Source organism: Rhinoraja longicauda, chromosome 30, assembly GCF_053455715.1.
Source record: "Rhinoraja longicauda isolate Sanriku21f chromosome 30, sRhiLon1.1, whole genome shotgun sequence".
Taxonomy (NCBI): Eukaryota; Metazoa; Chordata; class Chondrichthyes; order Rajiformes; family Arhynchobatidae; genus Rhinoraja; species Rhinoraja longicauda.
Window position 1 is genome coordinate 5,961,819 of NC_135982.1, and position 27,322 is coordinate 5,989,140.

The following is a 27,322-nucleotide window of genomic DNA, read 5'->3' on the forward strand; positions in this document are numbered from 1 at the left end:
TTAAAACACCTGAATTGGAGTACCTGTCAAACTTGTAAAATCAAGATTTCATTCAGTGCGAGGTTCAATAGTATGACAAATGACAGCTTCAATCTTCAGCACTTGACCAACTTGCCAGGATTATATTACAACTGATTTGTGGAAAATTTGCATTGCCATCTCACTAACAGCCTCTGTATCCATCACGATAACACTTTCAGATCAAAACTATTTTAGCTCTTAAATATTTGTTATAAATTTCCAGGGAATGCCATCATTAAGTAAGTAAGTATTTCTATATGAAATTCTGGTACAAAGAATAAGGTCAGCTAATGATTGGAAAGCAGGAGTCAAACCAGTTGTACATTGAGATGATAAGCAAATGAATCTAGGGATATACACAACATAAGCACCGAGAAGAAACGCAGGTTAACACAGTCAGTTTGTAAAAAGCAAACAGCATGAGCCTGAATCTCTAGAGGGATGGCACTGAAAAAGAAAAGCCGATTATGACTATCCAAGAACTTACCTGCAATACCCTACACCCGCTGCAACCACCTCTGATCTCCAAAATCTAAAACAGAGACCCCAACTCAAGCCCCAGTGAGTCTTTGCTTCACCTTTTCCTGCTTTAATGACACCCTTCCTGCAATTCAATGATTAGAACTGCCCATAATAGTCCAAGTGTGATCGCACCAACAACTTGTACTGTTGCTCCACCCTCATCCTGACCAATGAAGACAAAATGCAAATACATTCTTCATCACACTGTCTGTGTCGCCTTTTCAGGGAACCATGCACTTGTATCCATGGATATCTACAATACTCTCCAGAGCCCTGCCATTTTTGTGTACGTTTAACTTCCCAAAATCCAGCACTTCGCACTTGTCCAAGTTCAATTTCATCTGCCATTCTTTGGCTCACTACCTCAATTGATCTAAATCCTGTTGTAATATTAGACAACCATTTTCACTGTCCATTATACCATTAATGTTGGTGTCATCTGCAAACATACTATCCATGTTTACTTTTTACTTTTTAAGTCCAAATTACTTTTTAGTCCAAATCATTGCAATAGATGAGGGAAATAGTGGTCCCAACACAGATCCCTGTGGCACATCACTGGCCACAAATCTCCAACCTGATAAGAACACTTCAGTACACTTGTCCCAACCCAGACATTCCTCATTCTCCCTGCTACCATCAGGCAAAAGGTACAGAAGCTTGAAGGCACGCAGCATCAGACTCAAAACCAGCTTCTTTCCTTCTTATCAGGCTTCGGAATGGTCCTTCCATAAACTAGGATAGTCAGATTCACCTCTACCTATTGTGGACATTGGGCTTTGTCGATGGAAATGATACACTATAATACCAAAAACTATATTCTGCACTCTGTATCTATCCCTGCAAAAATCTATGAGGTGGTGAGGGGGTGGGTGAGAAGGGAAGGGGTGGAGTAGGGGAAGGGGGTGGAGTGGGGGAAGGTGGAGGGGGTGGAGTGAGGGAAGGTGGAGGAGTGGTGGAAGGGGATGGAGGGGAGTAAGAGGGCGGTGAGTGAGGGGAGGGGAGTGAGTGAGGGGAGTGGAGGGAGGGGAGTGAGTGAGTGAGGGGAGTGAGTGAGGGGAGGGGTGTGAGTGAGGGGAGTGAGTGGAGGGGAGTGAGTGAGGGGAGTGGAGGGGAGTGAGTGAGGGGAGTGGAGGGAGGGGAGGGAGGGAGCGAGGGGAGGGAAGTGGAGCGAGGGAGGGGAGTGGAGGGAGGGAGGGGAGGGAGGACAGCCTCACCTGCCGCTGCTCTCCCTGCTCCGGCGCCACCATCTTCACTGACTCGACCAATCGAGCGCTCCTTTCCCGCTCAAAGCGCGACCAATCGATCACCCACCTGGCCCGCCGATTGAAGTAAACCTTTCATTTGATGAAGCCGCTCCTGCGCGCCCGTAGTGCGAGAGTGCGAGAGCGCCGTGATCTGATCGAGATTTGTTCTCCGAATTCAAAGAAGCGTGAAATTCAAGAAACAAGCCAGTGGAGCATTCTGGGAGTTGTAGTGTCCCACTGCTTTGTGCCCAATGTTCTTCCAGTCACTTCCCCGGCTGCGTGGGTGCTTGATCAATACGATTGCCGTTGCGAGTTGCTCCGACAGTTTGTTTGTGACTCTCAATGACTTTGGCGGCGGTGAGAAGGGGAGGAGAAGGGCGCATGCGCAGGTGCAGCCGCCATGACTGCTGCGCCGGGCAGGGCGCGTGCGCGTCATCAAGGAGGGCGACGGCGGCACGGCGCATGCGTTTCTTCACAGTGCCGGCGAAGATTTTTATCGTGCCGATGATGCGCATGTGCGTTTCCATCCGTCATGACAGTGCGCATGCGCGTCAGTACCCGCGGACATTGCAGGAGCAGCAATGGCGGTGAAAACTGCGTCGATTGCTGGACTGAACTGGAAGTGCGACGATAGCGGCGTTCAGCCTTTCCCCATGATGGGCACCCGCCCGTGTAAGGTTGTCGGCTCCAACCGCCAGGAGACCTTCGGCGTGGTCGCAGCGTCGCTGAGGGACCTGAAAGACACAGGTAGGGAAGGGAGGAAGGGATGGGCTGAGCCTGGGCCGTCCGCACAGTTAGCGGGTAGACAGGCACCAAGTGCTGGCGTAACCCAGAGGGACAGACAGCATCTGGAGAGAAGGAATGCGTGACCCTTCTTCAGGCTGAGTCAGGAAAGAGAAAGATACAGAGATAAGGGAGTGTAGGTGTGAGAACGAGACACCGAAGGTGATGGAGATCAAGGGAAATGTGGAATAGAACATTGTTAGTAGGGAGAAAGTAACAACAAAGCAAACAGATCAAATGTAAACGAGGACAGTCAGACTGGTCGGAGAACTGGGTGGGGGGGGATGGAGAGAGAGGGAAAGCAACAAATACTTTAAATTACAGAAGTCAATAAGTAAGTTGAGTAAGCGAAATACGAGGTGCTGTTCCTCCAGTTTGCGCTGGGCGTCACTCTGAGAATGGAGTAGGCCCAAGACATTAAAACATAGAAAATAGGTGCAGGAGTAGGCCATTCGGCCCTTCGAGCCTGCACTGCCATTCAATATGATCATGGCTGATCATCCAACTCAGTATCCCGTACCTGCCTTCTCTCCATACCCCCTGATCCCTTTAGCCACATCTAACTCCCTCTTAAATATAGCCAATGAACTGGCCTCAACTACCTTCTGTGGCAGAGAATTCCACAGATGCACCACTCTCTGTGTGAAAAAAAACTTTCTCATCTCGGTCCTAAAAGACTTCCCCCTTAAACTGTGACCCCTTGTTCTGGACTTCCCCAACATCGGGAACAATCTTCCTGCATCTAGCCTGTCCAACCACTTAAGAATTTTGTAAGTTTCTATAAGATCCCCCCTCAATCTTCTAAATTCCAGCGAGTACAAGCCGAGTCTATCCAGTCTTTCTTCATATGAAAGTCCTGCCATCCCAGGACAGAAGGGTCAGTGTGGGAATGGGAGGGGCATTTAAAGTGTTTGGCAACCGAGAGATCAGGTAGGTTTAAGCGGACTGAGCAAAGGTGTTCAGCGAAACGATCGCCAAGCCTGGGCAGGTCTCGCCAATATAAAGGAGTCCACAGCTGGAACAGCGGATATAGTAGATGAGGTTGGAGGAAGTGCAAGTGAACTTCTGCCTCATCTGAAAGGACTGTTGGGAGTCCTTGGACGGAGTCGAGGGAGGAGGTATAGGGACAGGTGTTGCATCTTCTGCGGTTGCAGGGGAAAGGTGGGGGTGGTTTGAGTGGAGAGAGTTAACCAGGGAGTTGTGGAGGAAACGGTTTCTGTGGAAAGGGGTGGAGATGGTAAGATGTGGCTAGTGGTGGGATCCCATTGGAGGTGGCAGATTATGTGCTGTATGGGGTGAAAGGTGAGGACTAGGTGGACTTTGTCCCTGTTGAGAAGGGGGAGCAAGAGTGGAGCTGTGAGATATCGAGGAATCCCTAGTGAGCGTCTCATCTATGATGGAAGAGGGGAACCCCTGGTCCCTAAAGAATGAGGATATCTCAGATATCCTGGTATGGAACACCTCATCTTGGGTGCAGATACAGCATAGATGGAGGAATTGGGAGTAGTGGATAGCCACAGAATGTCTCTTAACATCGTTCCTTCCTGGGTATGGTATAGTATTACTCACACTTCTTACCCGAGTTAGCAACAAGGTGTTGAACAAGGATAAAAAATGGGAATGGTCCAAAGAGCAATAAAATGCTTATAATGTGTGTAAAAGAGCTTGACCAGTGAGTGATGCATTACTTATTTACTACGATAAAATTTGCGATTTGATGTTAGCTTGTGATGCGTCTAGTTGTGGGGTAGGAGCTGTGATTTCAAATGTAATGGAACATGGACAAGAAAAGCCAAGAGCATTTGCATCACGCACACTCACCAAGACTGAGCATAATTATGCACAATTTGAGAAAGAAGCCCTTGGTATCATCTATGTGATCAGGAACTTTCATCACTATCTATTGGGTCATAAGCCACTTCTCGTTATTCTTGGTCCTCGGTCCGCAATACCTCGATCAGCAATACCAGCAATATTGATCAACAATACCTCAGCCTCGAGGATGCAGCGATGGCCAGTTCTACTGCCACAGTATGACTACAGCATTGAATATCGCAGCTCAAAGAAAATGCTATCACTCATGCATTGTCGCGTTTGCCTCATGACAAATCCGATGTAGGCACTGAAGGTGCTATCTATGTCACAGAAGCAATGAACAATGACTTTCCACTCACAGCAGCTACAATTGCTGAAACTCAAAAGGGCATAGTGCTAAAACAAGTGTATGAACAAACTGTATGTGGATGGTCAGAAATAAAACCATGTACTTATGAACTAAAACCTTATCACATGTGAGCATGGGTGTATTAAATGGGTCATAGAATAGTAGTACCCAATTCTTTAAGCAAACATTACTCGTAGAACTCCATAGTGAACACACAGGTATTGTTGGAATGAAGTCTACAGCCAATGGTTGCATGTATTGGCCAGGATTGGAAAATTTGATCGAAGTGATGGCAAGCAAATGTAGTACCTGTCAGAGTTGTAGAAGTAGGCCAGCCCAAACCCCTTTGCAAACATGGTCTTGGCCTACTAGACCTTTCAGGGGGTTTGTGTGGATTTTTCTGAACAAGGGAATAATAATTTTGTTTTAGTAGATAGCCACTCAAAGTGAATTGAGGTGGTACATATGGGTACAAACACAACAGAAAGAACAATGGATGCATTGAGGTCTATCTTTGCATGTCATGCTTACATGAAGAGCTTTCCTTTGACTACAGCCCCCAATTTCATGCTGCACTGCTCCAAAATTTCATGAAGCTAAATGGTATCAAACATACCTTAGTGCCAGCTTACCATCCGGTATCTAATGGCGCAGCCAAAAGGTCAGTCAGGATAGTCAAAGGAGCTCTCAAGAAACAAGTTCTCAAAAAGAATTCAAAATTCAGTATGTCACATCAAATACGCCAGCTGAAATCACGAAGAGAAGGCTCTGAACTAGACTGAGTTTGGTTCTAACTAACCTGTCTCCTAAGGTTGAAGGCAAACAATCTGATCAGAAACGTGATTACTAGGTTAATTCCCGGAATAGCGGGACTGTCCTATGTTGAAAGACTGGAGCGGCTAGGCTTGTATACACTGGAATTTAGAAGGGTGCTAGGGGTGATCTGGCACTCTGGTGTCAGGACAATAGCCTCCTCTTGAATGTCACTAAAACAAAGGAGCTGATTGTGGACTTCAGAAGGGCTAAACATCCAAGGACGTACACGCCACTGGAGATAAATGGGTCGATTGTGGATAGGGTGAGCAGTTTAAAATACTTGGGAGTCCGCATCGCAGAGGATCTGACGTGGGCAACGCACATTGCCGCACTGGTGGGTAAGGCTAAGCAGCGCCTTTACCACCTTAGACAACTGAGGAAATTCAGAGTGTCTCTGAAGATCCTTCATTGCTTCTACTCTGGGGCTGTAGAGAGCATCCTGTCCGGCAACATTACAGTCTGGTTTGGGAACAGCTCTGCCCAGGACAGGATGGCCCTGCAGAGAGTAGTGCGTTCGGCAGAACGCACCATGGGAACTACACTCATCCTCCTGCAGGACCTATACATCAGGAGGTGCAGATCCAGAGCAAGTAAGATCATGAGGGACCCCTGCCACCCCAGTAACGGACTGTTCCAGATGCTACGATCAGGCAAACGCCTCCGCTGTCACGCTGTGAAAACGGAGAGGATGAGACGGAGCTTCTTCCCACAGGCCATCAGGACTGTCAACTTTTATAACCCCAGAGACTAATTTTTTGTCGACACTAATAGTAACTTATTAACTTTATTTATATGCTGTAACTGTAATTCTTTTTGTGCACAACCCGCAGGCATTGCCACTTTCATTTCACTGCACATCGTGTATGTGACAAATAAATTTGACTTGACTTGACTTGGATCTTATCAAAACATATAAGATTATTAAGGGGTTGGACACGTTAGAGGCAGGAAACATGATCCCAATGTTGGGGGAGTCCAGAACCAGGGGCCACAGTTTAAGAGTAAGGGGTAGGCCATTTAGAACGGAAATGAGGAAAAACGTTTTCAGTCAGAGAGTTGTAAATCTGTGGAATTCTCTGCCTCAGAAGGCAGTGGAGGCCAATTCTCTGAATGCATTCAAGAGTGAGCTTGATAGAGCTCTTAAGGATAGTGGATTCAGGGGGTATGGGGAGAAGGCAGGAACAGGGTACTGATTGAGAATGATCAGCCATGATCACATTGAATGGCGGTGCTGGCTCGAAGGGCCAAATGGCCTACTCCTGCACCTATTGTCTATTGTGATTACGGTGGAAGTAAAAAATAACGTAGGTTCAATACACATGATCAGGTTTGTGTTCCCAGAGCCCCTTACAAAGTCAACAAATGGGAAGTGGACACAGTAGTTGAGGTGTATGGTACCCTGAGATACCGTAAAAATTGGAGGACATGTTAGATGTGTGCACATAAACCATATGATCCCAGCAAGAGCAAAGCATAGGCGAAGAAGCAGACCTGTCAGACTTTGGAATTATTCCAAGTTCAGATGTAAGATCAGAATTTCCAAAGAAAGTGGAGACAAAGATAAATGAACCTGAACTTGACTCTCCTTCAGAACCACACCCTGACAGAAACATAGAAAAACAGGTGCAGGAGTAGGCCATTCGGCCCTTTGAGCCACCAGCGTCGTTCAATATGTTCATCGCTGATCATCTAAAATCAGTACCCCGTTCCTGCTTTTTCCACATCTCCCTTGATTCCTTTAGCCCTAAGAGCTAAATCTAACTCTCTTGAAAACATCCAGTGAATTGGCCTCCACTGCCTTCTGTGGCAGAGAATTCCAGAGATTCACAAACCAGTCGTCAGATTAAATTTTAAAATATATTTTTGTTTGGCTAATTTACATGTTTTTTTTCTAAGGTGAAAGCAGTGTAGTGTACATAATAGTGTATATAATGGTCACTGTAATTTTAAGAACTGAGTACAAGAATGGTGTGATTAGTGTTATGTGATATATTAATTATCTTATCAGTCTCGTGAATATGCGCAGTGTACTTTTCTGGAAACAGCGTGTACTGATAACCTGTGTTTGTTTCTATCTGCATGCTACTGCCGTAATATCTTACAAGTGTACGCATGTGTATATACACTGATGAGCCAAAACGTTATAACCACCTGCCTAATATGCTGTTGGTCCTCCGTGTGCCGCCAAAACAGCGCCAACCCGCCGAGGCATGGACTCTACAAGACCCCTGAAGGTGTCCTGTGATATATGGCACCAAAACGTTAGCAGCAGATCCTTCAAGTCCTGTAAGTTGCCAGGTGGAGCCGCTGTGGATCGGACTTGTCCATCCAGCACATCCCACAGATGCTCAATCGGATTGAGATGTGGAGAATTTAGAGGCCAGGGCATCACTGTGAACACTTCATGTTCCTCAAACCATTCCCGAACAATGTGTGCAGTGTGGCAGGGCGCATTATCCTGCTGAAAGAGGCCACTGCCATCAGGGAATACCATCGCCATGAAGGGGTGTACCCAGTCTGCAACGATGTTTAGGTAGGTGACACATGTCAAATTGACGTCCACATGAATGGCCTTACCCAGAGTTTCCCAGCAGAACATTGCCCAGAGCATCACACTCCCTCCCACAGGCTTCAGGAGGTTTCTTCATTTAAAAAAAACACTGGCTGCATACACATTGGAAATGGACTACATTGTGCAGTTTCTGAACTGGCGTCTTCCCACAGTGCATCCTGGTGCCATCGCTTCCCCAGGTAAACAGCGCACACGTACACAGCCATCAACGTGATCTAAAAGAAAATGGGACTCATCAGACCAGGCGAACTTCTTCCACTGCTCCAAGGTCCAGTTCCAAAGCTCGCGTGCCCAAAGTAGGCGCTTTCGACGGTGGACAGGGGTCATCATGGGCACTCTGACCGGTCTGCGGCTACGCAGCCCCACACGCAGCAGGGTGCGATGCACTGTGTATTGTGACACATTCCTCCCGTGGCTGGTTTGTGGTTTGTCCCTCCTCGGACCACTATTGGTAGGTACTCACCACTGCTGACTGGGAGCACCCCACAAGCCTTGCCGTTTCAGAGATGCTCTGACCCAGTCGTCTGGCCATAACAATTTGGCCCTTTCAAAGTCTTTATTCCTGCCCATTTCTCCTGCATCCAATGCATCAAGTTCAAGAACTGACTGTTCGCTTGCTGTCTAATATATCCCGCCCCTTGACAGGTGGCATTGTAACAAGATAATCAATGTTATTCACTTCGCCTGTCAGTGGTCATAATGTTTTGGCTGATCGGTGTATATGTATGTCTGTTTACTTTGGTATTTACAGAGTACGATGTTTACACATCTGAAAATGTATATATTCATTTCGAAGACACACATAAATCTGGATAACTTCAAATATTCCTTTTCTCCAGAGATGTTGCCTGACCCACTGAGTTACTCCAGGTTTAAACTAGCATCTGCAATTCCTCCCTACATATATATTCATTTTATTTGTTTCATTAATTATACAGGTTTTCCTTTACTGTTTAGCAAAGACAATACAGTAAACCCTCGTTTTAATGACCGCCTTATTACAGATGCCGGATATAGCAGACGGACCTGCAAACACATCTACAGTGTACACCGTCTCTCTGGCCATTTAGAGCCCCGGTTTCTGACCCCACTGCAGATTCCTCGCAAGGTGCACTGATGGCGAGCCCATCTTCACCCACTGAAAGCACACAAAGTGCTGGAGTAATTCGGTGGCTCAGGGTCTCTGGAGAACATGGACAGGTGACATCAGGACCCTTCCTTAGACTGATTCAATTGGCTGTTACTTCAGCACTTTGTGTCATTTCAGTTTAAAACTAGGCACCGATTGATGCCACTGGTCTGTACCAGTGAGCCCTTCTTCACTTCCACGGCTGTTGTTGCGTTGTAGGTCTCGTTAGTGGGTCAGGGATGTATTGTCGTTTCATTATTACGTGACGTGGGTTAGGGGGGAGAGATAGATCAGCCATGATTGAATGGCGGAGTACACTTCATGGGCTGACTGACACCCATACTCATCAAGAATCTATGTATCTCTGCCATAAAAATATCCATTGACAAGGCCTCCGCAGCCTTTACCAAAGGTAAAGGAGTCTATTGAGTCTTTGACAACTCCCATTTCATTTCTCTTTACATAAATCCCAGCAAATTAATTTCAAAAGTGCCCATCAATTATTTTTTTAAAGCCTTGATTGATTGTTTCCACCATCTCCATAGGCAGTGAAATACAAACACTAACCATCTCTTGCCTTTTGGCCAAAATTTTAAATCAATGCACCCACCTTGCGGCGACAGCCTAGTTGCCTTAAAAATCACCGAACTGGGACAGGGCCTTTAGGAGAGAAGATTGGGAACATAGTTAATTCTTTCACCACCAACTGGAAAGATCGCTCGCCATTCGCAATGCCACTTGTGGCCGCTCTGGGTATTTCAACTGAGCTCTTGTAATTTATAATAGGTCAGCACGTTTTGTTTTGATGGTTGTAAGGCTCGGCATTAGGTCCTTTCTCATAATTTATTACTGACCAGGATTTGAGTTTATAGCCATGGGTAAGAGATTTGCTGACTATACTAATATTGGCAGTAGACATTAGGTGCAGGAGTAGGCCATTCGGCCCTTCGAGCCAGCACCGCCATTCAATGTGATCATGGCTGATCATTCTCAATCAGTACCCCGTTCCTGCCTTCTCCCCATACCCTCTGACTCCGTTATCCTTAAGAGCTCTATCTAGCTCTCTCTTGAATGCATTCAGAGAATTGGCCTCCACTGCCTTCTGAGGTAGAGAATTCCACAGATTCACAACTCTCTGACTGAGTAGAGTTGATTATAAAGTTTTATCCTGCACAAATCTGATTTGACATGGAATGAGAATTGTAAAGGCCATAAGTCATGTTGTAGGAGCAGAATTAGGCCATTCGGCCCATCGTCTCTCCGTCATTTAATCGCGGCCGATCTATCTCTCCCTCCTAACCCCATTCTCCTGCCTTCTCCCCATTACCCCTGACACCCATATTCATCAAGAATCTATCTCTGCCATAAAAATATCTATTGGCAAGGCCTCCGCAGCCTTTACCAAAGGTAAAGGAGTCTATTGAGTCTTTGACAACTCCCGTTTCATTTCTCTTTACATAAATCCCAGCAAATTAATTTCAAAAGTACCCATCAATTATTATTTTTTAAGCCTTGATTGATTGTTTCCACCATCTCCATAGGCAGTGAAATACAGACACTCTGCATCCTTGCATCTCTTGCCTTTTGGCCAAAATTTTAAATCAATACACCCACCTTGATCCGTCCACCAATGATGTTCTCCGTTTACCCAATTTAAACATGAGAATACAGCTAACATTCTTCAATCCCAGGGCAGTCTGGTGAATCTCTTTTTCTTTAGGCCTTACTGATCCTTCCAAAAGAACAGTGAAAGTAATTAAATTGAATACTTCACATGTTACCTAACTATTGTTTTGTAAAGGGGTAGCGTTTGGTTTATGATCCCTTTTAACTGTAGACATCAGTGAGCATTGTAAATATGAATGCCGTGAATAATGATTGATCTCATATGGGTCCAAAGGAACTGGAACATTGTGGTTGTGTAACCAGAGTAAGGGAATAGGCAAATGAGACTTGTTCTGAAATCCTAATGTGGCAGCCAGGAAATTTAAATTTAATTAAACAAATCCAAAATCTTCTTGGTTCTTCTTCTTGGTTCTTGGTCCTCCAAAATATTCCAAATGGAATTTAAACTGGAGGTGGCGGAGTATGGACTTAAGCAAGAAGGGCTTCTTGGAGAAGAGCTGTCTTAAATTTAGTTGCATCTGGTTGAATAACTATAGTAGGGTTAAAAGGACATCAGGTAAAGGTGGGCATGAACTTGCAATATAAAGACTATCAGGTTCACTGACTTTCTTCCGGAGAGAAATCCCAGTTCTTTTCAAATCTGGCATGCAGCTGATTCTTATCTCCACAGCAGACTCCAGAGTGAACAAAATATAAGGGTGCATAAGAGTTTTATCAGAGGTCCCCTTATTTGGGGCCTAAAGACTGGAAAAGTAATATTGTTGCTGATGCTTTATTTTTCAAGAATGAGATTGACAGTGGTAACCACTTAATTGTGTAATGAAATTGCTTTTAATATATAGATTTATCAAATTTTGTATTTATGCAGATTGATTTAGAATGAAAAAAATCTTTGATTAGGCACTATCCTTGGAAAAGGAGTATCGGAACTGTCATGTTAACAGATTATTTTTAAATATTTTCTCGTATAGAGTACGCAAGGTATTTCTAGCAAAGCCTATTAAAATACATTTAATTAGTAAATCTGAATACTTAAGTGTGATATCCGTAATTCATTTTGATAATTGTTCAATGTTTAGGATTGAAAAAACTAAAACTGGGCAAAGCTGCACAACAAAGCTGTATAGTAGTGCTGGAAGAAGATGGAACCATTGTTGACGACGAGAAATATTTTGCCCACATGCCACAAGACACAAAGTTCATGATCCTTGGTACTGGTGAAAAATGGGTTCCAAATGACAGTAAGTAGCTCTTTGGATTAATTATTTAGTGTATCATCGCACAGAATTAAAAATTATTATATAGTCATGGTGAATCTGAAAGGACCTTCAGTTGGTCAGTTCTGTATCATTTCAATGCTTCTTTGAATTGTTCAGTGCACAGAATTGAACATTGTAAGACTTGATGTCCAGATTTTAGACTATAACGAGATTATTAATGTGCATGTCATTCAGCGAGTTGTGGTGAAGAAGGTTTATCCAGTAAGAAAGACTGCAATTTTTGAAAAGCACAGACTGTGTCACTATCAGGATATGCCAAGCAGTTTATAATACTTTACAGTCTCTTACAGTCTCTCATTCTCTGAGAGAATGTACTCGCAACAAATCTGATGTTATCAAGAAGCCGAACGGTCCTCTCATCAGCTGGAGTGCAGTCCTGACCTCCCATCTACCTCTTTGGTTTTATCAGACTTCAATGTTATATCTTTGGACTAAATGTATCCTGTATCATTTATCTGTGCACTGTGGATGACTTGATTGTTTTCATGTACAGTCTTTGACTGGATAGCACACCAACAAAAGCTTTTCACTGTACCACGGTACATGTGACAATAATAAACTAAAGTCAAACTAAACTAATAACCAATTAAGTAATCTGAGTAATTGTTTTGTTGAATGAGGGATAAATATTTGCCAGATCATAACTGCATCTTTTCAAAATGCATCCGTGGGATCCGACTATGTTAAATAATTCTCCGTAAATACAACTTGTCCATCTATGCAGCTCTCCTTCGGGGCCACACTGAACCGTCAGCCCGGTATTTTGCATGGATCCCTTAAGCCAGACTGAAACTCCATAGATTCAAACTCGGGACATGAATGCAGAGATTGAGCCTGGCCTGCAAATTCCCACTAGTTGTAGGTTGATTTCCATGATTAGCTTCACCAAAATGCACATTGGCTTTGAGTTCCAGGGTTCCTTGTTCACACTACAGACTTCACCTATTTGTAGATATGGGCCACGGGGAGATGCATATAGACCTTTGGCCAACCAAATCCATGCAAACGAGCAATTTACAGTAATCCTACATTAATCCTTTTCATATTTTCATTCTCATCAACTCCCACCAGATTCTACCACTCATAGGGTTACTTTACAGTGACCAACCCACACATCCTTGGGACGTAAGGAGGAAACCCATGCGATCTCGGGGAGAATGTGCAAACTCCGCAAAGACCGTGCCCATGGCTCGGATTCAAACAGGGACAGAGCACACTCACATTGACGGACTGGGGCAGACCACATTCATTTCATTGAGGAATTCCAGCTATTAGAAAAAGCTTGGGATAAAATTTACGTTAAAAAATCAGCTGGGCATAACAGAAAAGCTGATGAACTGGAAGAATAAAGCTAGCCAAAGGCCATTTTATATTCCAATCCATATATGGATACACAATTCTATACAATTGCTTGGATCTTCTTCACAGGTACCACAACATCATTTCGGCTTCGGCCTGTTTTACACCACTGTGTGCATGTTAGATTGCCTCCTATTTTGAATGTTAACATGATCTGTCAGTAAACATTCTGTTCTTTGCCCACAGAAATTGTGTTTGGCTCGAGTAAATGGGTAGACAGTGTGGATTCCGGACAGAGTCCCAGTAATTGGAAAACTCTTGCCAATCAACTCGAAAATAGCTTTGCCCATATTATTACAATGTCCGATGGTGACTTGCAGGTAAGGGGTAAAAGCTCAGTAAATGTATTGTAGCATATAATGTTTTTTAACTCTTTTGATTGGTTTCTTTGTGTTTGCCACAATTATGTCAGGTACAGGTGTCTTAGTTGAGCATGTATGGAACCTAATATTTTCAAATTATTGTCAAATTATTTTTAGAGACTTAATTACAGTAATCAAAGGGATTGGATATTTTGAAGATGGTTTCATTCTGATCAAAATCAACTAGACTTGGGCAGTATCTGGAAGCCTACTATTGATTGTCTAAATGCTAAAAGACATGCAATATGGGAAGGGTTGTCAAACAGTGTGGAAACAGGCCTTTCGGCCCAACCTGCCCATGCCGACCATCATGTCCCATCAACATGAGTCCCACCTGCCTGCTTTTGGTCCATATCCCTCTAAACCTACCCTGTCCATGTACTTGTCGAAATGTTTCTTAAACATTGCAATAGTACTTGCCTCAGCTACCTCCTCTGGCAGCTCGTTCCATACAATCATCCCCTTTGTGTAAAAAAAGTTACTCCTCAGGCTGTCATTAAATCTCCCCCCCCCCCCATCAACATAAAGCTATGTCCTCTGGTTCTCGATTCCCCAACTCTGGGCGAACCCACATTCTAACATGTACATTTTTCCGTGTAACTTTACTGCCTGGAAGGAGTATATTATGTGAAAGGGATAATCAAACATAGAATGGTACAGGAACAGGCCCCTCAGCCCAACATGTGTTCTAAATTCAAGAAATATAATATCCAGAATACTGGGAACCAGTGAGGAAATTAAATATATTCTTTCCCGGACCAGAATCCATCCAGGCTGTGTGTGCCATAGTGTAATTTATTTCTATTAGCAATCCACCTGCCTTAATACAATGCCCAGGGAGGCCCATTATCTGAAGCAAAACTGTTTAAGGAAGTTGAGTGTTTTTCCCCTCAGTAAAGAAATGTATCTGGAACTTTATTAGCCGATGAATCACTGACCTCATTCTCTGAAAATACTTAGAGCCTTCTCCAGCTACATTCATTTGCTGAAAGTCTATAGGAAATTGTTCATCACGGATCTTTTGATTCATTCCCGTGATTAAGTCTCTGAAGGGGGGGAAAAAGAATCCTGCCATTGAACGTGACATTTTTTTTGTGCTCTATGCTCAGTTCTTGGAGAGCAGCCTGAGTTTCATGACCCAGTTTTTCCAGTTAAGGACGAATATGTTGGATTTGGTGCTGATAATTGGGGCAGAACTTGATCTCAGAGCGGTTATAGTTTCTAATTGCTTTGGCCTAGAGTCATGAATTTTAAGTAGGTTAATTAGAAAATCAGTAGCTTTCATCGTATATTTTCATTGTACACTAGACACTGATAGATGTGAAACCTGCAGATCTGGCAAAGGAATTGAAGATAACTGCAAAAACCGCCGAAAATTTACAGGTCTCCATACAACGTGCTCTTGATGCCAGAGAGGAACGTCACCAAGCATTGGAAGTGCTCCAGCTGTTTGGAAAAGTTTGTGAGCCACGTGGTTAGTCTGATCTGTCACTAATATTTAACAGACTTTTCTTAAAGTCATATGGTCATAAGTGATAGGAGTAGAATTAGGCCATTCAGCCCATCAAGTCTGCTCCGCTATTCAATCATGGCTGATCTATCTCTCCCTCCTAACCCCATTCTCCTGCCTTCTCTCCATAACCTCTGACACTTGTACTAATCAAAAATCTATCTATCTCTGCCTTAAAAATATCCACTGACTTGGCCTCTACAGCCTATGGCAAAGAATTCCACAGATTCACCACCCTCTGACTACCTAAAAGAACGCCCTTTAATTCTGAGGCTTCTTCAGTTATATTTTTATTCATAAAATTTTCTTCTCACTCCACATTTTTGCTTTGAGTAAGATTAGATGCCCATTGTTTGAATTAAATTATATTTTAAAATATTCTTTCTTCAGTGATTTAACATTTGAACAAATAATTTGCATCAATGTATGAATTATTTAAACTTTATTAAACAAAATAAGAAGACAGACACAAATAGCTGAAGTAACTCTGCGGGTCAGGCAGCATTCCTGGAGAAAAGGAATTTGTGACGTTTCGGGTTGAGATGCGTCAGACTGTGTCTTAAACAAAATAAGAATTGTTTAACTTTCTTGCCGTAAGGCTGTGCTACAATTTTCTTTTTGAGAATGAAAATACAACACGGCTCAATGGGCAGAGCTGGTGTCTCACAGCACCAGAGGCCCATGTTCAATCCTCAATCTGAGTGCTGTCATGTGTGAGGTTTGCATGTTACCCCTGCGACCTTGGGAGTTTCCTCCGGGTGTTCTGGTTTCCTCCCATAATCTCACAGATATATAGGTTTGTAGGTAATTGCCCTCTGTAAAATTGCCCACAATGTGTAGGGGGTTGATATGAAAGTGGGATAACATGAAGTTAGTGTGAATGTGTGATCGATGGTCAGCATGGTGGGCTGAAAAGCCTGTTTCCATCTCTAAACTCATTCAGCATAAGATGCTGGTATTGTTGAATATTTAGGACAGCTTGCTGCTGGGTTAAGATAGCAGAGACACTTCCTTTAATGCCTGGTACCAAATGCACTGTTTGCTGTAATCTTCAAAGCAGGCCTCAGCATAAAATGCAGCCAACAACTTTTCAAATAATTGATTTTGTTTTGCTTTAGTAACCAAATTAAACTCCTTCCCTCAAGTTCTCACCAAGTTAGCTGTCCAACCTAGGGCAGGTGATTGGTCTGAATATAATTTATGGTAAAGCTAATATATTCTGTTTAGCTGACACCCACCTCTGCTTTGGGATACAGGCTTAAATTGCAAGCTATTTCGGTTCTGAATCTCATGTTGAGAGGACTGTTGAGTAGTACTTTCAAGAAAGGAATTATCTTTCCCTGTAACTAATTTGTTGTAGTTTACTTTAGTTTTAGTTTATAGCATGAAAACAGGCCCTTCGGCCCGCCGAGTCCACGCTAACCAACCTGTACACTAGTTCTATGTCCTACACGCTAAGGGCAATTTACAATAGCCAATTAACTTACAAACCTGCAGGTATTGTGGCAGTTATTAAAACGTGAATGCTACCTCTTTTCTAGATTCGAAGCATGCCCAGAAAACTGAAGTTGATAGTGTAAGTGCCGCTCACACTGCCCAGCTGAGTCAACATGTAATTGACGTCCTGAAACCTAAATTTTCTCCAGAGCTTGCTTTATCAACCGACGAACTACAGGTACAATAATTTCACTCACTGGTTTAGTTCCAGAATTCTATGTTTCATATTTTGTCTGCACATGGTCCATTAAATTTATGTCTCTCAAGCCTCACTTCGATGTTTGATGTGTTTTTAGAAGGAGATTTTCAGTGCTTTGATGTTGGAAATGGCAGGATATTAATTTCAGTCAACAACATTTATTCTAGTCATCGAGGCTGATTTACAGCACTTTGGCATTTTCATTTTGTGTGGGAAAGCTGGAGTTATGGGAGTAAGTTGGACGGCTGTTTTGAACAGTTGGCATTATCATTGAGTTTGGTGGTGTGGACTCCTATATATCGGTGAGACCAAGCACAGGCTCGGCTATCGTTTCGCTGAACAACTCCGCTCAATCCGCCTAAACCTACCTGATCTTCCGGTTACTAAACACTTTAACTCCCCCTCCCATTCCCACACTGACCTTTCTTGTCCTGGGCATCCTCCGTTGTCTGAATGAGGCCCAGCGTAAATTGAGGGAACAGCATCTCATATTTCGCGTGGGCAGCATACGCTCCAGCAGTATGAATATTGACTTCTCTAACTTTAAGTAACCCTTGCTCTCCCTCTCTCTCCAACCCTCCCCCTTCCTAGTTCTCCGACCAGTTCGCCTGATTAATTTTTTACCTCTGTATGCTTTATTGTCACTTTCTCCTAGCTAACAATAATCTATTCTACATTTTCCATGATCGCCAACTCCTTTGATGTCTCGTTTTCACACTTTGCCCTTCCTTATCTCTATGTCTCCCTCTCCCCTGACTGTCAACCTGAAGAAGGGTCTTGATCCGAAAGGTCACCCATTCCTTCTATCCAGAGATGCCTGTCCCGCTGAGTTACTCCGGCATTTTGTGTCTTTCTTTGATTTAGAGTATTGGTTTGATAGAATGAAGGTGTCCAGCAAAACTCTGTTTTACATTCTATTTGATCACTGAATGGTCAATAAATACTTCAGGTGCCACGACAGTAGAGTGTGCTGTAAAGTTGTATAATTCCCTGATTAGGCCAGTATTACTGTACTGCGCTTACAGATTTGGAAAGAGGGAGAACACAAGGTGGTGGTTTAGCAAATGTTCAGACTAAAGAATTCAGAATTGCTAATCAAGCTCTGCGTGACATGGTAATAAAAGGTTGCATTCCTTCCTTTTATTATAAAATCTCCAAGATAAGAAGTTTGGTAGCAACTTTAATATCCTCACTAGCTTCCACTTACAGATCATACAGATCCATTTACACTGACAGATGAATAGTATAGGTTTGAAGTGATACGAGCCGAACGCGGGCAGGTGGTACTAGTGTAGCTGGGACATGTTGGCCAGTGTGGGCAAATGTATTTGGCCACTGTGGGCTATGATTCTATGATCAAGATTTATAAATTTAACTGCATCATTGAGATTTCTAAATTTATGCACATGTTGTTTATTGGTTGATTCATTGATTATGATATCTTCTTCAGATGGTTTCCAAAGGAAATGAAGAAAATTTGGCATCAGCTTTGCATTGTTCCACTCAAGAATCTAAGAAGTTGCAACAAGCCTGTAAGAAGGAATTTGAAAAGCGTTCGAAAATGGCAAGCTGCATTGATCAGTTGGATAAACATTCTCCAAGGAAAAGAAAGATGTGAAGCCTTGTGTATCAAGCAGCCAAGAGTGGGTTTCAATCCAGCAATTTAAATTGGTTTCCTCTTTGCCAAGAAATGCTGATTTTCATTCATCTTTCTTTGCCATTCTTAAAGATTGCTTGCGTAGAAAATCAACGATGCAACCCTTGGGACTTCATATTGAATTCAGCATTCAAATAATGTTAATTTTTGTATAGCATTTGATAATTGGAAATATAAGCAATATTTTGTGTAGATTCCCCTTTGAATAATCCATCAGATGTCCCTTATCTCATTTTGTTGACCTTTATTTTATAAACAGTTCGTGCCTTAGTCTCCTAATTAAACCAGTGATTCTACTGCTAATTTCATTGGCTTAGTGCCTGAATGTATGAATTAGCGGAACAAATTGGTAGTTTTTTTTTCGATGGGTGGTAACTGGATTGTTTTCAATCCCCCCTCCATTTTGCTTTTATAAGATCCTTCAAGGCTCTCCGCTTCTCTTTCACTATCTTATTTTGCTTTCTGATATATAGAAACGTGTGGAAAAGCTAAAGCAAAAATTGTGTATGCAGAAGATGATAGCTCAATAAATCATTTGCACACTGCAGTTAAAGTTTCTGTTTGCTTTATAGATTGATTGAAAGATATAGGTCACTCGGCTGACTATTGGTCTCCTGCACTCCAAGAGATATAGCCCTAGCCTGCCCAACCTCTCCCTATAGCTCAGGCCCTCGAGTCCTGGCAACATCCTCGTACATCTTCTCCGCTCTTTTTCCATCTTAACATCCTTCCTGTTGCAGGGTGGCCAAAATGATCGCAATACTCCAAATGCGGCCTCACCCACGTCCTTTCAGGTCAAAGAGTGATACAGTGTGGAAACAGGCCCTTCGGCCCAACTTGCCCACTAACTGAGTCATCTGCAGTTCTCGCTATTTAGTGTTGCGTGTCCACTGCTCACTGAGATGTCCTGGCCAGTGGAGAAACCATACACTGAATCGGTCACTCCTTGGCAGAACATCCAAATGTAATCGGCAGGGATCATCCTGAGTTGCCCGTCATTTTAACTCTCCCAAGGCACTGAATCTCAACTGCCCGGCACGATGCAACCCTTGGGACTTCATATTGAATTCAGCATTCAAATAATGAGCTTGCCTTTTTGTGTCAGAACCGGCTATTTCTAATGTTAAGTGAGTCACCTGTTAATTTAATCAATTTCCACGGATACTGTCTGATCTGCCGCTTTTTTTCCCCTTCCCCGTCCTCCCCAAAGTGCTCTTTTATTTCAGTACACCTATTTACACCTAAATAGATGTAGATGGATGGGAGCACTGGAGAAGAAAATGCCAGAGCACAGAGAAGCAGAATCTGCTGTGTTCTGCTTCTCTGTGCTGTGGCATTTACTTCTCCAATGCTCCCATCCATCTACATCTATTTACATCCTTTACAGATGCAATAGACTGCACTCAATTACATATTATTTGTAAAAGGCAAATATTATTTTCCTTTTGACTGAATCAGCCCAGCTTAGCAACAAAATGAAACCCTGACATCAGGAGGAGCTGTTGGATTCCTCAATACCGTTAACCACCGAATCACCGAAATTCTGTTCCCTCCAACAACCAGTTCAATGCGATTGTCTTCCTCCTTTGCAGAACTTGTTTTTGATTTCCTCAGGGCAGCTGAGTGGTTCTCCATTGCAGCTAGAGTTTTCACCTTCCCTCTGTGACTGTCCGTGTTTCCTCTGGGTGCTTCAGTCTCCTCCCACGTCCCATAGATGTGCCGGCAGGTTAATTGCTGCTGTCAGTCCCCACTATGGTGGGGAAGCAGTTTGTGAGAGAATAAATTGCTGGGTAGGAAGGAAAGAGGAGGGAGGACTGGACTACTCTGCAGGGAGCTGGCATGAACCTGATGGGCAGAATGGCCTCTTTCCATGTGATAAGTAGTAAGCTCTGCATGTCTTTCTAGAATTAGTTTGAATATAAATAAATATTTCCTCATTTTTGCATAGTAGTGCAGACTAGATATCTATGCTTGGGTTCTCTCGAGTGGGTTCGGGTTTATGACTGAGGACACAGTGTTGTGCTGTCAGCCAGTGCTGACATGTAACCAGAGGGGATAAGTTTGATGGGTGCGATGTAGAGCGAATATAACCCTGAAAGAAGGTGGGACTATTCTTCCCAAGGCAGAAGGGGGAAAATAATAACGCTATTTAAAATGATGTCGATAGAAAGTGTTCCTACTGGCAGAAGGGTAAAAAAAACCAGAGGACATAGTTGAAAGTTGATTAAATGAAGTGACATGAGGAAGAATTCAGTTGGTGAGAGTTAGAATCTGCTGTGCACCACCAAAGGAGAACGTGGAGCCAGATTCCACACTGCTTTCAGAAGGAGGGTGGATAAAGTACTTGAAGAGGTGGTGCAACGGAAATATAAGAAAATAACTGCAGATGTTGGTACAAATCGAAGGTATTTATTCACAAAATGCTGGAGTAACTCAGCAGGTCAGGCAGCATCTCGGGAGAGAGAAGGAATGGGTGACGTTTCGGGTCGAGACCCTTCTTCAGAATGATGTCAGGGGGGCGGGACAAAGGAAGGTTATAGGTGGAGACAGCAAGATAGAGGGAGATCGGGGAAGGGAGGGACAGAGGAACCATCTAAAGTTGGAGAAGTCGATGTTCATACCACTAGGCTGCAAACTGCCCAGGCGAAATATGAGGTGCTGTTCCTCCAATTTCCGGTGGGCCTCACTATGGCACTGGAGGAGGCCCATGACAGAAAGGTCAGAATGGGAGGGGGAGTTGAAGTGCTCGGCCACCGGGAGATCAGTTTGGTTAATGTGGACCGAGCGCAGGTGTTCAGCGAAGCGATCGCCGAGCCTGCACTTGGTTTCGCCGATGTAAATAAAATGGTGGAACGGAAATGGTGGAACGGAAATACCTGGATTGCTCGGATTCTGGTCGAGAGGCCCGCGATCCATACTGCACCTTGACAATTATGAAAGGTCATATGTGAATTTGGCCCATTAAGTGACTCTACCATTCAATCATGGCTGATCTATCTCTCCCCCCTCACCCCATTCTCCTGCCTTCTTCCCATAACCTCAGATATCCGTACAATCGGAGCAATCTGGAAGTTCACTCAGATTAGGATGTTCTCCTGGAAGTACACCTTTGCTAAACCCACCCATTTCCAAATAGCAGTTTGTGTAGTGCTTGTTAAAATTCACCAGAACCTGATGGGTTAATAGCAGAGATTGCCAAGAGGGAACACTGCAGTCATCTGTAATCAAGGTTTGTTTTTAATTCCACTTAAATATGTTAATGTTGGAAGATGCTTTTAAAAAGGTTCTGAGGAAGCTGATGATGCAGCTAGCTACAGGTCCACATTAGCCACTGCTTTTAAAGACCAGCCTCATTTAATTACTTGTGAATTAAAGCTAGTTAATGAACAATAGCAACATTATTTTTAATGGCTTTTTACAGAATGGAAGGAATAAAATAAAAAATAAACCACAGTTCTGAAAATGTTCTGCATGTTGTGAATCTCTTTGGAAATATGAATGTGCCTTCAGAACATGAAGCACTCACTATAATTACAAAAGTGTAAGTGTTATGTTTTATTCCTGGCTAATGCATTAGATTTAAAGCGATAAAGGGTTCTTACACAGTGTTTTGACATTTTAGCATAATTAAATTTACAGATGAAAAGTTTGAAAGAAAGTCTGTGCCTAAGAGATTTTGTAGGCGGTTTCCATAAGGAAGATATATTCCTGCTGGGAATGGTTCTCTGGTGTGGGAAGACAAAGGGATGTTGGTTTTGTTATCGATGGTGAATGGATTCCTTTCGGGTTGCAAGCAGGGACCACGCGTAACAATATCCAGTTTGGTTTAGTTTAGAGATACAACGCAGAAACGGGCCCTTCTGCCCTCACAGGCCGTGCCAACCAGTGATCCTCGTACAATATCACTACCCTGCACACACTAGGGCCAGTTTACAATTTTACCGAAGCCAATTAACCTATAAACCTGCACATCTTTGGAGAGTGTCAGGAAACTGGAGCAACCGGAGGAATCCCACCCAGGTCACAGGGAGAACATACAAACTCCGTACAGATAGCACCCAAAGTCAGGATCGAACCTGGCGCTCTGGCGCTGCAAGACAGCAGCTCTACCACTGCGCCACTGCAAACAAAAAAAAAATAATTATACATTTGATTTCTTGGATTTCCCCTGTTTTAGATGGAACGGTACAGCACAAGAACAGGATCCTTGGCCCACAATATCTCTGCCCGACCTAATGCCAAATTAAACAAATCTCATCTGCCTGCATGTGATTAATACCCCTGCATTCTCCGCATGTTAACGTAGAACAGTGCACAACAGCACCAGAGCAGACCCCCTCGACCCACAACCAACGATCTCCGTACAGTCCAACTCTGTCCAACCCTTTAATCCTGGCATCATTCTGATAAACCTCCTCCACAGCTTTCCGAAGCTTCCACATCCTGTAATGGGTGATTAGAACTGCACAATATACGCCAAAATTGGGGCCTAAACAAAGTTCTACAAAGCTGCATCATAACTTCCTGACCCTTGTATTCAATGCTCAGACCAATGAAGGCAAGCGTACCATATGCCTTCTTTACTAGTCTTCCACTTGTGTTGCCTCTTTCAGGTAGTTATGGACTTGTATCCCCAGACCAGTCTGTACATTGATGTTCTTAAGGGTCGTGCCTGAAATGTACACTTTTCTCTTGCATTCAACCTCCCAAAGTACAACACTCACACTTCTCAGATTAAACTCCATCTGCCATTTCTTTGCCCCTTTATTACACTCTATCTCTTTGTGTTGCTACTTTCAGGGAGCTATGGACTTGCACCCCAAGATTCCTCCACACATCAATGTTGTTATGGGGCTTGGCCATAACTGACATAAGGTGCTGGAGTAGTGCAGCATATCTGGAGAACATGGATAGGTGGCGTTACAAGTCGGGACCCTTCAGACTGATTTTGGTGTGGAAGGGGAGGGGGGGAAAAGGAGGGGGAAGGATAAAACCCAGCAAGGGATTGGATACAGGTGAGGGTGGGGTAGTTGATAGGTCAGTGTGGGAAAGGGAAGGAGAGTTAAAATGATTGGCAACTGGGAGATCAAGGCCTTGGTGGCCTGAGCGCAGGTATTCAACATCGACACTTGGTCTTGCTGATGAACAGGAGGCCACAACAGGAACAGTGGATGCAGAAGTCTGCCATGTTCCACTTGGGTATCTTACAACCCAATGGTATGAAGATTGAATTCTCCAATATTAGGAAACTAACCAAACCACTCCTCTCTCCCCAGTGCCCTATCTGGGCTCGTACCCATTTCCCCCCTCCCCTTCCACATACATTCCTATCTCTGGCTTCACAATTCACATCTTGTCAATCCTTTTGACTTTTCATCTCTGGCCTTTGCCCTTCCTCACCATTTTAACTCCCCTTCCCATTCCCACACTGCCCTTTCTGTCCTGGGCCTCCTCCATTGCCGGAGTGATGGAACAGAACTGGAGGAACAGCAGCTCCTATTCCACTTGGGTAGCTTCAAACCAAACAGTATGAACATTGAATTCTCCAATTTTAGGAAACTAATCAACCCCCTCCCCTCTTCTTTCCCCCTCCTATCTTCCCTGTGCCCCACCTGGACTCGCGACATTTTTCCTCTTCACCTTCCACCTTCATTCCTTACTATGGCCTCACAGTTTGCAATCCCTCATAGATACATAGACAATAGGTGCTTGAGTAGGCCATTCGGCCCTTCGAGCCAGCACCGCCATTCAATGTATTCACGGCTGATCATTCACAATCAGTACCCCGTTCCTGCCTTCTCCCCATACCCCCTGACTCCGCTATCATTAAGAGCTCTATCTAGCTCTCTCTTGAAAGCATCCAGAGAATTGGCCTCCACTGCCTTCTAAGGCAGAGAATTCCAGATTTACAACTCTCTGACTGAAAACGTTTTTCCTCATCTCCGTTCTAAATGGCCTTACCCTTATTCTTAAACTTGGCCCCTGGTTCTGGACTCCCCCAACATTGGGAACATGTTTCCTGCCTCTAGCGTGTCCAATCCCTTAATAATCTTATATGTTTCAATAAGATTCCCTCTCATCCTTCTAAATTCCAGTGTATACAAGCCTAGTCGCTCCAGTCTTTCAACAGTCCTGCCATTCCGTGAATTAATCTAGTGAACCTACGCTGCACTCCCTCAATAGCAAGAATGTCCTTCCTCAAATTTGGAGACCAAGACTGCACACAGTACTCCAGGTGTGGCCTCACTAGGGCCCTGTACAACTGCAGAAGGACCTCTTTGCTCCTATACTCAACTCCTCTTGTCATAAAGGCCAACATGGCATTAGCTTTCTTCACTGCCCGCTGTACCTGCATGCTAATTTTAAGTGACTGATGAACAAGGACTTTGTACTTCCCCATTTCCTAACTTGACATTCAATGTGATCATGGCTGATCACCCACAATCAGTATCCCGTTCCTGCCTTCCCCCATATTCCTTGATTACGCTAACCCTAAGAGCCCTATCTAACTCTTTTGAATGCATCCAGTGAGTCGGCCTCCACTGCCTTCTGAGGCAGAGGAGTGCTATTTTAGGAGTGTGTGGTGTTATTTTATGATTGTGTGTGTTATTGCATTTTTATTGATTATTCTTATTGGTCTTATTGTTGAACTGTGGGTAATGTTTCATTTCACTGCACATTTATGTGTATGTAACAAAGAAACGACTATTGACTATTGAATTCCCCAAATTCACAACTCCGTGTGAAAAAGTTTTTCCTCGTCTCAGTTCTGAATGGCCTACCCCTGGGGTCGGCCCCCGGGTCTGGACTCCCCCCAACATCGGGAACCTTTCGTCTTTTCATCTCTGTTCTTTGCCCAACTATCTGACTATCAAAATCTCCCCTCGCCTATATCCACGTATCTAATCCCTTGCCAGGCTTTGTCCTGCCCCTCCTCTCTTCCAGCTTCCTCCCCTTTCCCCCCCACCCCCATAATAAGGGACCCGACCCAAAACTTTACCCATCCACGTTCTCCAGACGCGCTGCCTAAGTTACTGCTAAGTTCTCCAGCCCTTTGGGTCTTTTTTGTAAACCATCTGCAGTTCCTTGCTTCTACTTCATGTCATTAGTTGTGTATTTTCCTCTTATATTTGACCTCCCAACGTGCAACAACTCGTACTTATTTAGATTATCTGACATTCCTCTGACCATACATGATCTGTACACGATCTTAGTTTAGAGATACAGCGCGGAAACAGGCCCTTCGGCCCACCGAGTCCACACCAACCACAACCCCGCACACTGACACTATCCTACACACACTAGGGACAATTTACATTTTTACCAAGCAAATTAACCTACAAACCTGTACGTCTTTGGAGTGCGGGAGGAAACTGGAGCACCTGGAATAAACCCACGCAGGTGATGGAGAGAACGTGCAAACTCCAAACAGACAGCGCCCGTAGTCAGGGTCGAACCCGGGTCTCTGGCGCTTTAAGGCAGCAGCTCTACCGCTGCGCCACCGTGTCGCACAGCTACATCCTGTTATATCCTTTGGCTTTTGTCATCACAGTCCGCTACTCCACCAAGCTTGGTATGATTAGCAAACTTACTCACCAACTACATTTACGTTCAAGTCAGTTATATTTGCAGTATCACAAGCAACAGAATTTCCAACACTAATACCTGCAGAATTCCACTGGTCTCAGACCTCCAGCCGGAATAACACCTTCCACCTTCCGGGGGGACTGCGTGGGGGGACTGCCGTGAGAGACGGTGGAAGAACATAGAAACATAGAAAATAGGTGCAGGAGTAGGCCATTCGGCCCTTCGAGCCTGCACCGCCATTCAATATGATCATGGCTGATCATCCAGCTCAGTAGTCTGTACCTGCCTTCTCTCCATACCCCCTGATCCCTTTAGCAAAAAGGGCCACATCTAACTCCCTCTTAAATATAGCCAATGAACTGGCCTCAACTACCTTCTGTGGCAGAGAATTCCACAGATTCACCACTCTCTGTGTGAAGAAATGTTTTCTCATCTCGGTCCTAAAAGACTTCCCCCTTATCCTTAAGCTGTGACCCCTGGTTCTGGACTCCCCCAACATCCGGAACAATCTTCCCGCATCTAGCCTCTCCAACCCCTTAAGAATTTTATATGTTTCTATAAGATCCCCCCCTCAGTCTTCTAAATTCCAGCGAGTACAAGCCCAGTCTTTCCTCATATGAAAGTCCCGCCATCCCAGGGATCAATCTGGTGAACCTTCTCTGTACTCGCTCTAAGGCAAGAACGTCTTTCCTCAGGTTAGGAGACCAAAACTGCACACAATACTCCAGGTGCGGTCTCACCAAGGCCCTGTACAACTGCAGCAGAACCTCCCTGCTCCTAAACTCAAATCCTCTTGCTAAGAATGCCAGCATACCATTCGCTTTCTTCACTGCCTGCTGCACCTGCATGCTTGCTTTCAATGACTGGTGCACCATGACACCCAGGTCACGTTGCATCTCCCCTTCTCCCATTCGGTCACCATTCAGGTAATACTCTGCTTTCCTGTTCTTGCCGCCAAAGTGGATAACCTCACATTTATCCACATTATATT

At 44.1% G+C, this 27,322-nt stretch overlaps 2 protein-coding genes across 2 annotated transcripts in view; one reads left to right on the forward strand and one right to left on the reverse strand.

Annotated features, from left to right (window-relative positions):
- Positions 1-2,168, reverse strand: part of pex14 (peroxisomal biogenesis factor 14) — a 247,389-nt gene extending 245,221 nt beyond the window's left edge. Inside the window, exon 1 of the mRNA XM_078425303.1 lies at positions 1,761-2,168. Coding sequence (XP_078281429.1) covers positions 1,761-1,793 — 33 coding nt within the window. The 5' untranslated portion in view covers positions 1,794-2,168. The remainder of the gene's footprint in view (positions 1-1,760) is intronic.
- Positions 2,169-2,346: 178 nt separating this feature from the next.
- On the forward strand, positions 2,347-19,982 carry dffa (DNA fragmentation factor, alpha polypeptide). Its single transcript, XM_078425093.1, has 6 exons — positions 2,347-2,537; positions 11,960-12,121; positions 13,706-13,839; positions 15,190-15,355; positions 16,933-17,066; positions 18,538-19,982. Exons 1-6 carry the CDS (start codon positions 2,372-2,374, stop codon positions 18,703-18,705), a joined length of 930 nt encoding a protein of 309 aa, XP_078281219.1. The 5' UTR covers positions 2,347-2,371; the 3' UTR covers positions 18,706-19,982.
- Positions 19,983-27,322: the final 7,340 nt, after the last annotated feature.